Source organism: Limanda limanda, chromosome 2, assembly GCF_963576545.1.
Source record: "Limanda limanda chromosome 2, fLimLim1.1, whole genome shotgun sequence".
Lineage (NCBI taxonomy): Eukaryota > Metazoa > Chordata > Actinopteri > Pleuronectiformes > Pleuronectidae > Limanda > Limanda limanda.
Genome location: NC_083637.1, coordinates 9,885,711 through 9,902,509, shown reverse-complemented (window position 1 = coordinate 9,902,509; position 16,799 = coordinate 9,885,711). Strand labels below are relative to the sequence as shown.

The following is a 16,799-nucleotide window of genomic DNA, read 5'->3' as shown; positions in this document are numbered from 1 at the left end:
GCTCTTTACATGTAACTGTGGAAATTCACCTTTAAAACATCTCCCACCTTCCTCCAGCTTTTTCCTTTCCGGTTTGAGAGAGTGTGTTTGTGTGTGTGTGTGTGTGTGTGTGTGTGTGTGTGTGTGTGTGTGTGTGTTTTTGAGGGCGCACGCTGATGAGGGGGAAGGGGTGCATGTGCGGGTGGGGCTTTAAAAAATAATATATCTCTATACATCTCAAAATCTGTCAGGCTTGAAGTGAAACCAAGTCTCTGTGCGAAGCTGACCCCGAACCGAAAGGGCGGAGAGTCACTTCAAAAGAAGTTCAGTCGTTGTCAGTCGTTCCTTCTCCTTCTTCTTCTCGTCTTTTCTCCCGGCTCATCCAGGGACAGACCGCTCATGCCCCACCCCCACCCCCCCCCCCCCCCGCCCCCTTCTCCAGCCCAATCCCCTACGACTCCACCTCAGTGTGGCGCTCGGGGTCAGAAGCAGGGGGCGAAACACATGTGAGGGTCTGTGGCTTTGTCAGTAACGTTTACCCAGGAGGCGGACGAGGGAGATAATGGTGGAGGACTGGACAGCCCACTGGTGGTGGTGGTGGTGGTGGTAGAATTGGTTTGGGTGAAGAGTTGTCGGCTTCGGGGCCCTCCGGTCTCCAGGCGCCTCGTCTCCCACTCTATTCGTTTGCGCTCTTCGTCCTTACCCACCACGCCCCCCCTCACTTCATGTCCACGTCAAAGTCCAGCACCAGCAGCTTGGTCTCCTCCGTCCCGTTGCGGCTGCCGACCGCGCACACCAGCTTGGTGTTGGACGCCCGGATGCGCCACACCACGCCGCCGCTGCCGCCGCTCTCCAGCGTCACCAGGTTGCGGATGAACTCGCCCGTCTTCAGGTCCCAGAGTTTAACCGTGCCGTCGTCCGAGCTGGTGATGACAAAGTTCTTGTTGAACTGGAGACACGTCACGGCGCTCTGGTGCTTGTGTGGACCTGAACACACAGAAGGGAACTGAGGATTAGTGGGATGAAGTGTGACACACAGAGACACGCTTTTCTTTTTCACTGCAGAGAGTTTGTGTTCCGCAGCGAAAGGAACCACGATCTAGATCTAGATCCTCATCCATATTTGCCGCCCATCAAAACCTCCTGGGATTAGATGTAGATCCTGAGACGAGAGGCAAACCGCCCGGATTAGTTTAATTTACTAAACCACACATTGTATTTAAAGATGGACGACAAGGCAGCGACACAGAAGTGAAGCCAAATAACCTTGATCACCACCTGGTGGCTGGCTGCAGTATAGCTCATAAGCTCCGCCCCCCTGCATGTTAACAGACGGGACATGGACCCAACTAAAAAAGTCAAAATACGCGTTACGTTTTTCTCAAATATGGTTTCTGTCACTTGAGGCAGTTCTTTGTGGGGTTAGGGTTAAGATTTTGAACAACAGGAGGAAGTGGAGACGCCCCGTCCATCTTTGAGGTATTTTGAGGAAACCCTGACCTGGGGAGCTACATCTCCCTCTGCAGCTCCTCTAGTCATGTCCAATAACTCCAGTAGTGCAGTGAGCGGTACAGTGGCAGACGGGTGACTTTAAAAAACGACAGATTTGTTGCATAAGAACTCAGCTACAGAGAAAAGCACTCAGAAACTCTGGTCTCTTCTTCCTGAGGTGACGGAGCCGGGAGGTCTTCCTGCTGTCGCTGGGCTTCAGGACGCGGGTGCAGTGAGATGTTCAGGACTGTCACGGAGGCTGCACCGCTCGGGCTACAACATCTCCGTCTGCTGTGTGTGTGTTTGTGTGTGTGTGCTGGCAGGAGGCCACGTTCAAAGTGAAGATGGCGGCTGTTAACGCCTTCGTTGAGGTGACTTTATTTGAGACTGTGCGTGTGCGGTGACTTTAAGATTTCCCTCGAGGGGCTTGGAAATGATATCTTAATTAAATCAATTAGGGGCGACACAAAACACAAACACGCTCAGAATCAAACGATGGTAAATGAGCTGATTTTCTCTTCTTTACCGGCGTCGCCATAGCAGCAATTTCACCGAGACGAGTTTAATTTGTTTTTTCCTTTTTTTTCTGCGGCGATAACGTGTTGAAATCTCAACGTCAACAAGCTTTCTTCAAGCATCCTTTTCATCTCTGTCTCGGGTGAGCTCAAAGGATGCGTTTTTTTACCCATGTGTACACCACTGCTCCGCACCAACCCCCCCCCCACAACGTCCCCTTCTCCCCCTCCTCTGCCTCCCTCATCTCCCCATTACCACAACAAAGCCGGCTGCTCCATCACTATACCTTTCCTCCCTCCAGCTGACAGAGGCTGCCTTGTTATTGCCCTTTTGTCTTATCAAAACACACGAATGAATGACACAAATTGTCTACTGACCTAATTATATGACCTACAAAGTTCTCTGACCCTCTTCCGCTCACTGTAGTCACCCCCTCTTCACAAAGCACACACACACCCTCCCCCTGGTCTGATCCCACCCTCTCTTCAGACTCTCACAGGGGCATCCTTTTGTTCAGTCTGTGTGTGTGTGTGTGTGTGTGTGTTGTTTAGAGGACCAGCTCACAGCGATGTGGTTTCTTAATGAGGGCATTTAGGGGTAGGGCACCGGTGGTGGTGGTGGTGGCCGCTGCTTTTCAGCAAAGGATTTCCAGCTCTCTGTGCGGCCCCAGTGCTGCTAATGGAGTTAGGGCCATTCAAGCAGACAAAGGGTGTAAGAGTGTAATCAGGACCAGCAGACCCACAAGGTGTCGGCCCCATGAGAGCCACACACGCACAAACAGGTCATTCAGTCTGGGTTTTAATTGGACTGTCAGTTTGAAGCCCAGACATGTGCTCATTCATTTGGGTGAAGACGACTGTATTACACTCACTGTGGATACCTTGTCGTGAATAACTCAATAAAAAACAAAAGGTGCCGGGCTACAGTTACATTCTACTCCACTGTTCTAGAATCAACAATCGTGTAAAGTACAAGCAGGGATGTGTTTTCTTGGACCAAGGTGACGAGGTGGAGCTGTTACTGACTCAGTGTGAGAAACATCTCGTCTTCACTGCTGGTAGCTAGCGAACATCTCCATTTCTGCCCGTCCACACTACAACGCAGCCGCGGAGTTTTCAAACTAAGACCGGACCGGCAGCGTTTTCAAACTTCTCCATTTTAGTTGCTCGAAAAAACACTGGAGAAGTGGCGTGTCTGTAGTCTAAGCTAGAATGTGCACAGCAGCCTGCTGGGACGTTCATCTCACCTTGCAGTGTTTGTAGGCACTGTCCCGTCTTGATGTCCCAGATCTTGACAGTGGAGTCTGCGTTGCCGGAGACCAGGATGTTGTCTTTGAGCTCCATGCCGCTGGTGAGGGACTGGTGACCCGTGAGCGTGTGGATGCAGTTGCCCGTCTCCACGTCCCAGACCCTGATGGACGTGTCCAACGAGCCGCTCACCACGTGGATCCCGTCAAACTGCAGAAGGGTAAAGATCGATTTAAAGTGGTTGAAAGCCAAGCTGCCAGTTCAGGGTAACTACAGATGTCACCTTAACTTGCAGATGATGGCACGGACGCCTACGCAGCATAATTTGGTCCCATTAACAAACCCCAGATTGGACTCATTGAAATGAATGAATTTTATTGATCGGTGGAGCAGCAACGCTTAAACAGCAGCGTGGTAGAAAAACCAATCTATAAGTGAAGTGAACGGCCTCCTGCTCTGGCAATGATGACACCAGCTTAAGTGCGGTGTCATCACGCAGAGTGGGTGAGAGGACATTTTAGAGGACATGCAGGGATTCACATTTTCAGAACCACAACACATCTGAGGAGGAGACACTTGAAATGTACCGAAATATGAAGCAAATGTAAAATCCATTGACTTGTCTGCTCACCTGTAATGAATACACTCTGTTGGTGTGGCCCTGCAGCGTGTGGAGGCAGGTCTCCGTCTCGGGGTCCCACACCTTCACCATGAAGTCGTAGGCACCGCTGACCACCCGCCGGCCGTCGTACTGGACGCAGCGCACCGCCGCCACGTGGCCCATGAGGACGTGTAAACACTGACCCGTCTCGATGTCCCAGACGCGCAGTGTGGCGTCGCGAGAGCCACTGACCACCCTGAGAGGAAAGAGGACACAGAGAGAGAGAGACACCGAGTCAGAGGACAAATAGCAACAGGATGAATGCTTGCGTCTCTGGGTGCAAAACAAACACTGCAAAACAATTGTGAATTCAACGCAAGTCTTTGTATTGAACCAGATTTTCCCAGAGAATGAATTTATTCCTACACGGCCTTTCTGTGAGATGACTTTCACCGCTCTTCATTCATGCTGCGGCTGCCCACTGACAGGCTAATGAAGCAGGTATTGAACGTTTTCTTTTGCTCCCGTGACAGCGAGTAACCCTCCGAGTCAAATTCATGTTCGTACTTGAATGTACAAAACACCTCGTTGACTCTTAACAGCCGCCTCGTCGCTCCGGATGGAAAAGAAAACACGTGTCATAGGTGATAGGAAGGAAAACTCCCCCGCAGGGAGGAATGCTTGTGAAAGTTTCACTCACGAGTTTGCACCACGGGTGTGATTTACATCTATTAAAAAATTCGAAGTATAATAAAAAATATTGAATTCTTTCACCGATTGACGCCGCTTGATATAACTTCCACTACAGCTTCGAGAGACACTTTGACGTTTCTCCGTATTGTGAACTTCTCTTTTTCTCCTTCTCTCTTTCAAAGGATATTTACATAGAAATAAAAACACACTATAGATACACGCGGCGCATTCTCTTTATAAAAAATGGCTCACGGTGCTACAAAGATGGAAATCACCAACATGTTTTTCACTGTCTGCCGGCAGCTCACAGCGTTTCCACTGGGTGAGTAATCAAATGCTACGCACACACAAAACCTTGCTGGGCCCTCAGGCGAAAAGAGCACTTTGAGTCTGGAGTGTAATACTGAGTGAATAAGTGAGCAGCCGTTCACTTAAGACGCTTTACAGGGTCTATTTAATCTCCATGTGACCCAACGCTCTCTGTGGGTACTGTCCTCTTCCACGGCTGCAGAGCTGCTCTTTTAGCTCGGTGGGAGGGGGGGTATATGATTCATACATTGTGGAAGTTATGCTTATTCACGCTTGATGAGAAGTTGTTGTTTTCACACTAAAGTTTTTATAAATATGGATTCAACACTAGGTTATAGGGTGTTAATTACAGAGCTTGTTAATTACACACCATGTCTTGGTATAACTATTAATTTGTACAATTATATCAAAATATAATTCATTATTAATTTATGATCATCACATATAATACAACAAAATGTACAGGATGCACTATTTAAAGCAATTGCTGACATTTTCTAGAAGTGATAATTAAGTGAAGACAGCTTTTCCACCGAGCAGTTTAAATAAGTGTGTATCATAAACACATGAAATGTAAATTAAGCTAAATCTACACTTAGATCTGTAAAGCTTTTCACTCCTTCAGGTCATGGAGTTGTGTAAATATGCAACTGGACTTGTGAGTTTCTTGAAGACCTTTCACCTCTGATCCAAGACGCTTCTCCAGGACAACTACACTCAACTAGATTAACTGCATTGGGTTCAGGTTAGTTTTCCTTCGGGGTCGGACGAGCTCGGACAGAAAAATGCAGCCACACAATTCACCAACATATTTTCATAACGCTTTGGGTGACGTCTTAAAAATGTCCTATAGAGAATTTCTGTTTAAATCCATACCAAGTTGCTAAAATGGCTAAAATCATCATCTATTAAGAAACCACTTTCCTGACAGGTTTAATCAAGCAACATTTTAATCATGACAGATCTCTTTACTGTTACACAAGGCCTAATAAGGCGTACAGGAGTTTACCCGTGAGATTTCAACATACCTTTTCTCATGTAGGTGCATGCAGCGCACTGTTGAGGTATGCCCATAGAGGGTGTGGATACATTCTCCTGTCTCTGCGTTCCAGACCTTGAGTGTGCGATCAGTGGAGCCGCTGATAATAATGTTGTCTCGCATCTGGGATGACCACACGCCCCCAGTGTGGCCCACCAGCGTCCGCAGACACTGAAAACAGAAGAAGAAGAAGAAGGAAAGTCTTGATGAGTAAAGTTCTTCACTCCTGCTGTAAGTTTCAAAGACACTCATTTCATTCATACATCTTATAAATTAGTTTATTAAAAATCACATTTGGGATTCGTCTTCCTTCAGAGGGAAAAAAGACAAGTTAGATTAAACTGGTGTGACCTTTAATGTGAAGGAAGAGCTCAGTTCCTTCTACCTGCTGCTGCTGCTGCACTGGGACACAAACTCTCCGCTGCCTCTTATAATTGCTTTTACTTATCTGCTGCAGAAGCCGCAGATGTATTCTCTTTGCAGAGGAGGTTGACAACTGTCTTCAATGAAGAAATACGCACATCGGTCTGCATTGGGGATGGTAGATTAGCTATTGATCACAGCAGTTATGGAAATCTTCCAGATCAATTGAATTTGGGCTCCCGCGGTTTGTCTCATTTGTCCCTGGATTTGATAATAATAATAAATGCATTAAATTAAAAGCCCATTGGGGAGGGGAGAGAACTGTGCCGGTGGTTGGCCGGCGGTGAGCGCGGTGTCAGGCTCAGCAGTGAACAACATGTGACCCCCTGACTGCAGCTGATAAGCCGCTGTGCAGGGAATGGCGATGCAGGGCGAGAGGTTTTATTGCAGCGAGGGGAGGAGGAGGAGGAGGAGGAAGATGGCACTGCAGCAGCAGCCACCCCCCACCCCACCCCCTCCTGTGATAAAGAGAATCCCTTCATTAAGTGCGGGTCAATGTGGCATGACCTCACAGTCCACCTCACCACAGTGTTTTAACTCCTCTTGTTTTATCACCACGGCTCTTTCTCTTAGGTGAAGTGGAAAAAACTAGAGCAGGCAACTAGATGACATGACACAGCACATTTCAAACATGGCAGAAACATGTGGGATATTATCCAGATTATCCCATTCAGACCCAGATCCATCCATCCATCGTGACAGATCCTTGCTTCTGCGTTGTAATATTCAACTGCAGGTCAGCAGTTTTTTAATTATTTTTTATAATCACTCGAAAGGATGCAGGATTTTTTTCCTCATAATTCGTCTGCCAGTTATCGAGGTTCCAAGAAAAAAGACTAGCAGTGTGTGATTAGAGCCCACTGAAACAGTGCGTGGGATGAGAGAGAGCCTCTGAAATGAAGGGCTTAGGCATCTTTGTCTGTGTGTGAAACAAACATTAAATAAACCCGTCTGCGACAGTGAAAGAAAAATATTCCTTTTTTATTCTTTTATATACTCTAAATATTTTCCTCTCCATTGAAAGAACAAGGTCAAAACCTAGTGTGTAGCCGAGCCGCGTACGTCAATGTGTGAAATTGACTAAACAATTCATGTGAGACGTCAGTGTGGGATGCTGCGGATGTTCATGGTGTCGATGCAACGCACTTCCACTCTGTGTCGGTTGGCTTCATTTACGTATTTGCACAAAGACTCAGTCTGACGTAACATGGACTTGTTAATGGGAAGCTGGGAAAATATTGTCTGTTGATCAACTGGGGGAAAATCTCCCAAAACTATACTGAGAGACCGACGGTATAACTTCAGTAATAATCAAGAATTCAACTAAACACACCCAGTCACACACATTCATCAATGTAGCACTTGGTTTCCAGGTTTGCAGCATCAGATCATCCAAGTTCTGATATTTTCCCTTTGCGATGAAAAATCCATTTTCCTGCATAAAGGTGAATTGATTAAAAGCTCAGCAAAGGCGAAAATAAACTACCATAGGTTAAGGTGACATTATTATAGATTTACACACGATAGTCAGTGGAAATCTAATGTTTGAGCCTGGTTGGCAGGAGTCGATTAAACAATCAACACTTTCTACGTAGTAAACATTTCACATATCTATCCACTACTTTGGACAAATTTCTGCTTTCCTCTTTTGCTGCCTGGACCATAAAGTATGCAAAACGCTTCCAAGTTGTCCTGATCTGCAACGTAAGGATGTTGGCTGAGGGAGAATCTTTGCTGCTGCCGCCGCCTTCGCTGTTTTCTGCTGGGACACTTTTGGCCAACCGAGCCACCACAGTGATGCGTGATATGAAAGTGCACTAACTTGGCAAGATTATTCCCGAAACAGCAAAAACGGACCATGCTTTCAGCTTGAGCACAAAATCGCAGGATGGAATAAAGGAGAGAAATTAAACTGGCGAGGTCTTAAGGCTTCCTAAGAGTTTTATTGGGATGTCAACACATTCGCTCTTTTCCAGTACTTGTACAACTGGTTTGACGAGATGGGTTTGATTTACCGATTGACTTGACAGGCTGATGACATGTTCCGTACGCACAGATAATTACACTGTGCTTTCCTTCATTCATAAACGCTATGAAAACACAACACCTCCTCTGCTGTGCCAGATTCCCTTCAAAATTCAACAAGATAAATAGTAATCTCCACACGTCTGATGAACTTAATACCCCCCGGGTAGTTTCCCATCTCCAACAGCAACCCCTGACGTGTGTTACTTTAAAAAGGAGGTGAAGGTACACCGGGTGTCCGACACGTCTCCCTGGATACGACAGCGGTCCACGGGTCTGCCATCTTAGATCCGCCTGACAGCTGAGGTTGCTGCTGACAGGCGCCACCAAGGACATGCGCTGCTCTGTTAAGCAGCAGACAGCCAGCTTTGAAGCAATGATATGTGCTGCTGCTGTTGGGCGCTCGGATGGAAGATTGACGCCTCTCACTGAAGATGGAGGACAACCCAAAGACAAAAGGTCTCCTCTGGAGTGTTGTCTCAGCAAAGGAAAACAAGCTTTTTAAAAAAGAATGTCTTGAAGCGCATATTGAAACTTAAAGTCAAATTCTTCTGTGACTTTGAAACTCCAGAGCTTGCTCAATCTCACGCAACCGTTTCACCACAATCAAATCCCCATTGTCTTTACCTGATCACTAAGCAACGACCCACTTCTTTCAGAGGTGTGGGAGTGTTTCCATATGATGTGCTCATAGAATAACTCCCTGATTGCCTCACAGCAAGAGCTAAATACACGGTGTGCTTTTATATAACAGGATATATCAAGGGCAAGACAAAACCTGCTGAACACAAGCAGACATCTGTGTTAATGTTGGTGGAATTACATTGAAATATAGCTAGTTTACATAACTAGAAAAAAATACTGTCTCAATTTCCAGGCTCTCCCAGGTGCGTGGGAGCCGTACATCAATGACCCACGAGTTTGATAACTACACAACTCTCAAACAAATCTTTAAGAGAAAAAAATAAAGATATTGGACAGATTCCATCGTCTGCATCGTATCTGATGCAGTATTTAGAGCTGGGTTGGGGAAACTGAGTGGAAAATAACATTCTGAAGTGATGCAATATTGCTTGACTGGTCCAACACTGTGTGTTGCACAGGGGAATCTTTGTGATCGCTCTAAATTGAACACAAAGTTCCTGAGTAAAAGAAGCACACACACGTATCGGAGAGGAAGTGTGAACACTCTCTTCCTCTGGCACAGTTTGTCCACAGTGTGACCAATTTCTTTTTCCATCCTATCAAGATAAATTCTCTGCCTGCAGCGAACACCGCCAGAACGGCAGCTGCAATGAAATCAATGAAAAAAAGAAAGAAAGAAAGAAAGAAATACATCCATCCATCTTTATCCATCTACCTACCTGTATATATCCATCCATTGATCCATCTATGTATGAATTAATCTAGCTATCCATCCATATATGCATCTGTCCATCAATCATCCATCTATGAATCTATATTCATTCTTCTCTGCATCTATACATCCATCCATCAATCTATCAATATATCTACCCATTCATTCGTCCATCCATCCATTCATCTATCTACGTATCCATCCATTCCAACAGTCAAGCTGTTGTGTATCTATCCATTCAACTCCCATTCACTGATCCATCCTTAAGAAGAAAAGCACAGCGTTAACCACTGATCTCTGAGTGTATGAGCTAGTTTTCTCTTCTAATCTTGAATAATCCACCAAACTCATCGTACTGATTTGCAGCGAGCACTTTTGTCTGTTGAATGAAAAACGACCCAGATTCAAACCCAGGTGATGGTGGAGAGAAAAGAAAAAGCAAGTCTTCACTCTAATGGCGTCAGACTTCAGAAGGAGGATGTTTAAAGACTGAAATAGGAGTTTCTCATCTCGGCTTATCATCGTGTTTCTACCTCGTATCGATCGAGTCCTGAGTAAAGCTTAAGTTCTGGTATTAGCTGCTGAGCTGTGGAAGGCTGGTCTGAGATTTTCTTGAAGTTGGGGGATTTATGTAAGAGGTAAAAAGGCGCAGCAAGGTCAAACAAATCACTCTTTACCTGACAGTTATGGGGGAGAGGCTTTCCTAACATCTCGGTCATTTGCGATATGAAGGAGGAGAAGAAGATATGAAGGATGGATATTGTCGGGTGGACTGGCAGCCACGAGACGCATTCATCACAATCCGTGTAACATTGTGCAATCTCTGATAGCCACTTAACGGCCTGCGTCTTCACAAGGCCGAGCCGACCGCCAGAAAAACTTAGCAATCAAGTCCTCAAATAAGCTGGCAAAGACAATAAAGGATGTTGACAGCAAAGCAGAAAAACAAATGCAGGTTCTGGGAATCCCATTGTATTTTTACTTTACAGTTTTACCGGCATCGACAGCCACTTCATGCGAAATGGTCGACTAGGCTTAATTGGCCATTCCTCTCCAGCGAAGGATTCTCCCTCTGGTGTTAAGAGCTAAATAAGCAAAGAGATGAGATCCACTGAGGGGATGTGCTCTGAATACACCACCCAAACAGAGATGGATTAAGGCTCATCTCCTCCTCATGACTAATGTAAGCAAACAATTCGGAGGCGCATTTGCATTGTAGAAGCCACGGACACAATGAACTGTGCGTGTCTGTGACGTCTGCGCGCACGGTGGTTTCATAAAAAGCCACCGGTAATGTGACTCATCGCACACTTCCACCACCAGTGTGGAGCCGCTGCGGCTGTAACTCAACAACTTGTCATCTGGATCCCTGTTTGGGTGAAGGAGAGCCAATTTGTGCTGCATGCCTATCTGATGACCTTGGTGAAATCTGTTCCGATCAGCAAACGCTGTGACTATTATGCGTGTAATCACCAGTGGGCTGAATGCCAAGTTCACTATCTGTTAGGCCGAGACTTTGCAGGAATGAAAAACAAGCTCTCTGGTTTATTGAACAGAAAGAGAAACCTGCTGCAGTGTGATCTTGCGGGATATCAATTTATTTAACGGCTTTTTTTAATGAAATAGCAAATTCTCAGCCCGACCTTATCTTCTTGATTTAAAAAAGGTCAGAAGGTGAAAGGACCAGGGATGGAAGGAGAAACCGGCAATAATGGTCCGACGGTGCAATGAGGATTTTTTTTGTAAAAAGGCCAGCAAGGAGGCATGAAAGTGTTGTGATTTACAACAACCTGTGAACCTCTCTTCAACACAACAGTGCAACAAACTGCCTTTCTGTTAAACACAGAGCATAAAGTTGAAGCATAGAGCCTGTGGCTGCAACAGCTATGAATACTAACACTGTTCACAGACACGCTGTGTAACAATTCGGCAAAATGGCTCAATGTGAGACGAGAGAATAGAGTCTTGCCCATGTTTTATGAATGGCTGTGTATATATGACGTGCTACATATGCGGCAATCCTTCATTTCTAATCAATAAGTCTGAAAAATTCATGAGGTTTAACTTGAACTTTGTGTCTCAAATCCATTATCGTCGGACAGCGCAGAAGGAAAAGGAAGCCGGTGAGACGAAAGCACGGGAACAGGAAACACGGGAGCAGTTGACTCTTACCTTTCCTGTGATAGCCGACCAGACTTTCAGCGTGTTGTCGTCGGAGCCGCTGACGATGCGGTTGCCACAGAACTGGAGGCAGGTGATCACGTGGTCATCGTGACCTTTCAGCACCTGTGAGAGAAAGAGACGGGATGAGGAGGACAGCAGGAGGAGGCTGGACGTGGACTGACAACGCAAATGGGCGAGAGCTGAGGGCGACAACCGCACAACGCCGTGTCTCTGTTGCTTTATACATCAAAGTGAGGTGGAGATAAAAAAGGAAAATGTCATCAAGTGCTGCAGGTGCACGCCAATCTTTAATCGGAGATGTGTGTTTGTGTGTGTGTGTGTGTGTGTGTGTGTGTGTGTGTGTGTGTGTGTGTGTGTGTGTGTGTGTGTGGTCTCTGTTTGCTACCACTGGGTTACAGGATTGCTCGCTCAGCAAAAGACAGAGCACACTGTACTGTATATGCAAAGGAGTATGAAGAGCACAGTAACCACATTTACATCAGCGCCGTCCTAAAATGACCTGCGGACGTTTCTATAGCAGCAAAGGCCGATTAAGGATCAACTCTCGCATGCTGGTCAGGCTTAATCAAAAACTCCTGAATGGGCAAAAGACAAATGGAGTCTATAGATTGAAGGAGAAAAAGTTCGCCTGCTGCTCTGGTCCACTTATCATTCCACACGAATACCTGACCCATCACTAACTTTCCCTCGGCTCCGCACTTCACACCCGTATTGAACCATCTTTCTGTGACTCAGAGCCATTTGATGTCAGATCTATAAGATCAGCTCAGGTGGAGGCGAGCCTCTGGGGATTTCAGGTTTGAAGGAAAAGCTACCTTGGGTGATTTGAGGTCGCCTCTCCTCCAGTTAGTGTCTATTCTGTGCTGCCTGATGTAGGCACTCTTCCAGGGGCTGTGAGTAAAGCCAGGCTTGACGATTTTCCTCTTCTTGAGGGGCAGAGGCTCATCGATGCCTGTTAGAAGACAGATGGAGACTGATTAGACTTACAAACATATGTTTTTCAGGTTAGAAGTTTATTTTAAAAACCCGGACCACAGCGGTCGCTCAGGACTGCTTCCTATGGGCGACTGCATGTCGTCTCCCTTCCTGAATCTTAAAACTCACCTTCCTCCCTGCATTTCTCCCTCCACAGCAGGTTGTCTTCTGCCAGGATGCGCCAGTAGCGACACGTCTGGGCCGCCTGGAGGAGGTCTTTCGGTTCCAGGAATGACAGGACGTACAAAGCCAGCTGTTGAGAGACATGATTAGGGAATGTCAGGGGTGTGAATAGAACAGGAGACACAAAGAAGGAGCTGTTATTTACCTAGAGCAGGTGTGTACGACACCTCATAGAAGAGAACTTTCAATTTGAAGTAACTAGACCATGATAACAAAAAGGAAAGCGCAAAGTAAAAACTATAAGCTCAACATAAACAGCACGGGTCCAACTGGCAAGGATACGCAATTGTATTTAGCATTTGACTGAATCCACATTTCTATGAAAGCCCAACAAAAAAAACATACAATAGGAGCTTCACAGAGCAGGTAATGATGCCAGCAATACAGGTGGTTAAGCCAGTAAATAAAGACACAAAACCTGCTGCAATGAGCTTAAAACTGGACCCTGGAGCAACAGGAATATAAATACTGTAGTCCGCTGCCTTTCCTGTGTTTTGACAGGTAAACATTCGGACAAATCTCTCAACACAACATCCATTTCAGCTGTTAAACAATGCAGTGAAACCGCAATTATGTCAAGTGACTGCTGTGTATCACCTGTGTATGATTATAGGTTCATTTTACAGATTGATTGAGGTGAAGCCTATTGAGAAACTAATGTTCTTTCATTATGTTCCACTAATCTGAGGTGACACTGACCTGAACAAATTCAAGGACATTGTTTTCCTGATTTATTAGTGTATAAAATAATAGCACGATATTGGGTATTATTTGACAAGATGTTCTTTAGAGGACTGTGATGCTGACAGGAGGGATTAGGTTGGATGTTTATTTATTTTCGCTTGAAAACTTATTTGCAGATTAACTTCCTGTTGACCGTTTCCTCAAGTAACTCACTAATTGTTGAGGCTCCAGTCTAATCCGAGTTTAGACAAAACTCTTGAGCCTGTTTTCAAGTAATAATTTCAGGTGTATTACAAATGGCTTGGCCAAAACTCAACTCTACCCCCCCCATCTATCATTAAAAAATGATATTTTAGCAATTCCAAGACTGGACCTCTAGTCAAGTGATTGCTTATAATGTGCAGCCTTCTGCAGACTTTCGATTCCAGCTTGATGAATAGTGTGACCACAGGGATTGTCCTGTTAAATTTGGCGGCGCCACCTGATGCATTTCCAGCACAAGAGATAGAATTGTGAAAATGATTCAAAGGGGACAAGATTAAATAGAAAAGGTAAGGAGGGACAAAAAGAGTATTAATGTCCTGGTGTAAACACGCATGACGCTGTTTGCATTTGGCTTTGGAGCCTGTGGCCCTGACACCATGAAATCTTGCATCCTATTGCCTTGCTCACTAGGCGACCAACCCCTGCTTCATCCCAACATCTGCCACACAGAGACAGGATGTTAAGTATTTGATCAACTCCGCAAGATACCGTGGATTGAGGCTGTTTTGTAAGAATCCCTCATGTGATCTTATCGTCGCTGTGGCACTTCAGATCGTTTTGGTTGCAGAGCAAAATACAAGATACCCACTATGGGTGCAGTTAGATGATGGGAGGGAAGACGGCGATGGGATTAGAGCTGGAGGGGAAGCCGCATCCCTCCCATTCAGAAATAACGTCTACCACAAAGGATTCCCGTGGGAGTTCGGGTCAGAAGGAATAGGCAGGAAGAGGATAAGCGTTAGAGAGGTAGCAGCAAGTGATAAGAGAGAAGGCGGGCGGGGGGGGATGCAGGAACTCACCTCTTTGGGAAGCAGGGAGATAAAGTCTCGCTGAAACTGCGGCTCGATCACCTGCATCATATGCTTGACTTGTGTGGGCTCACAGCTGTCAATCAACTCATCCAGCGCCAGCAGCTTCTCCGGGCCAGTCCAGCTCTGCAACACGAGAGAGAGGACGGTTTAAACATTTAACATTTGCTGCGTTCAAACTCAATATCAAAGACAAAAACTGTATTTTATTAAAAACTGGAAGTGAATATAAACAATAGTAACATTTAGTATGATTGTTTGGAATCCCGACCCTCCAGATGTTTAGGCGCAGCCTCTTTTTTACTTTATTAATTGGTGAGCTGGCGTGCCACTAACGTGAAGACTGAGGCTTTTTTCCTTAATTTCCCTCGGGATCAGTAATGTATCGAATCACTCTCTGATATCTCTACATGCACACAAAGCCATACTGTTCTTTATAATCCCCACAGCAAATCTTTTTATATATTCTTTCATATACCTCGTGACTCACTGTGAAAATGTGCTACTGAATAAAAGACGAGCACTGCTCAAATCGCTCTGTTTACATTGATTCATTCAGAGCAGTTATGACGTCTGTACAGGGAGACTTACAACAGTCTTTTATTTAAACTTCCCTACTTTTGTCTTAGCCCTGAACAAACTTCTCTACCATCGGAAACTTGTTGGTGTTAAACAAAAGCAGCCCAACGGTTTTTTTGTTATTCCATACATGGTATTTCCATCGCCATGACAACAAGACGTGTAGTGACATGTTTGGGGAGGTGTTAGCCTGCAATAACCTACACATGCTACTACTGTCTGAATGGTGGAGCTCTGTAAAGCAAAAGGTTTCATCTAGTTTGACATGCTTCCATTGTACAAGGCCCTGCCTGCATGTGGAAAGCTTTTCTCCATAACCCTTCATCCTATACGCTTATTTTCCACGAGTATATTTAAAGGAAGCGCATTGTTACTTGCCACAGCTCAATTACTGCAGGTCACTTTTACAGTTTTACAAAGAAATCTGCAGCCATCATCACCACAGGCCGAGCAAACAGACCCATTTAGAATGTGCACCAGTATTTTTAGCATCCCAAACAATTGTGGATGGGATGTGCTGGTGTCAGTGAACGAAAACGTGTAGCCTGTTTGTAAGAGTGCTTCAGACCTTTGTCACAGCTAAATGCAGGGTTATTTATCTCATCACTTCATTTCTAGCTCGGCATTGACATCAACGAGCAGCTACAGAATGTGCGGTTTTGTATTTTACAGGCGAGAACAAATGAAAATAAATATAAATCATTTTCTCTTTTTACTTCAGCGCAGTTTGCACTTGTTTCTCTCTTCTCTCCTCTCCAGAGGTTCTTAAAATAAACTTTGCAAGTTGGCCATCACAGGTGTTAATGCCCGAGCTCGAGCACTGTCAGCACATACCTAGCTGCACGGTGACATCTGGACGGCCACACCCATCACAGCTGTAACCGCCCAGCGTTAACTGAAAACAGCGCTGGGGGGCGTTACAGGCTGATTGTCTTAGTTTCTCACCATCCATCTTAATGCTCCGGTGAGCTTATGCAAGTCCGACACCCTGATTAGAGCTTCATGGAAAGAAGTGGCTTGGTGTAACGTGTCTGTAACTTGTTAATGTTCCCTACGTGTCCTGCACGGCAGCAGGGAGCAGCTCCAGGCGCCTCCCTGGTGCTCGCAGCCGACACGTTAGTGGAACATTTCTACATCAAGAACCAGATCATCAGCAGCATTATTAGAGCTTGGTGGGCTTTTGGTTCTCCTGCGTGAACATTCAGTTTTTAAAATGCCGGCTGCTGAATTGCGCCGCATTGTGTGTTGCACAAAACAGCCACGGTTGTTTGTTCCCTCTGAAATCCAACAATGATTACAGGGTGGGCAGGATGGAGAGCCAGGCACAAGCATACCACCTGTCATTTGGCAGCTAAAAGCTTGAGGCGGAGGTGTTGGTTGCGGAGGTAATCAGGGGGTTTAGAAACGTCCCCCCCGAACACAGGGAGGACCACGTATTAGT

The 16,799-nt window shown here is 45.7% G+C and overlaps 1 protein-coding gene across 1 annotated transcript in view; it reads right to left on the bottom strand.

Annotated features, from left to right (window-relative positions):
• Positions 1–426: 426 nt before the first annotated feature.
• fbxw7 (F-box and WD repeat domain containing 7) overlaps positions 427–16,799 on the bottom strand; it is an 85,315-nt gene continuing 68,942 nt past the window's right edge. Inside the window, exons 8-15 of the mRNA XM_061083490.1 lie at positions 14,771–14,905; positions 12,969–13,092; positions 12,680–12,816; positions 11,853–11,966; positions 5,865–6,046; positions 3,865–4,090; positions 3,233–3,443; positions 427–966 (exon numbers count right to left, since the gene is read on the bottom strand). Coding sequence (XP_060939473.1) covers positions 698–966; positions 3,233–3,443; positions 3,865–4,090; positions 5,865–6,046; positions 11,853–11,966; positions 12,680–12,816; positions 12,969–13,092; positions 14,771–14,905 — 1,398 coding nt within the window. The 3' untranslated portion in view covers positions 427–697. The remainder of the gene's footprint in view (positions 967–3,232; positions 3,444–3,864; positions 4,091–5,864; positions 6,047–11,852; positions 11,967–12,679; positions 12,817–12,968; positions 13,093–14,770; positions 14,906–16,799) is intronic.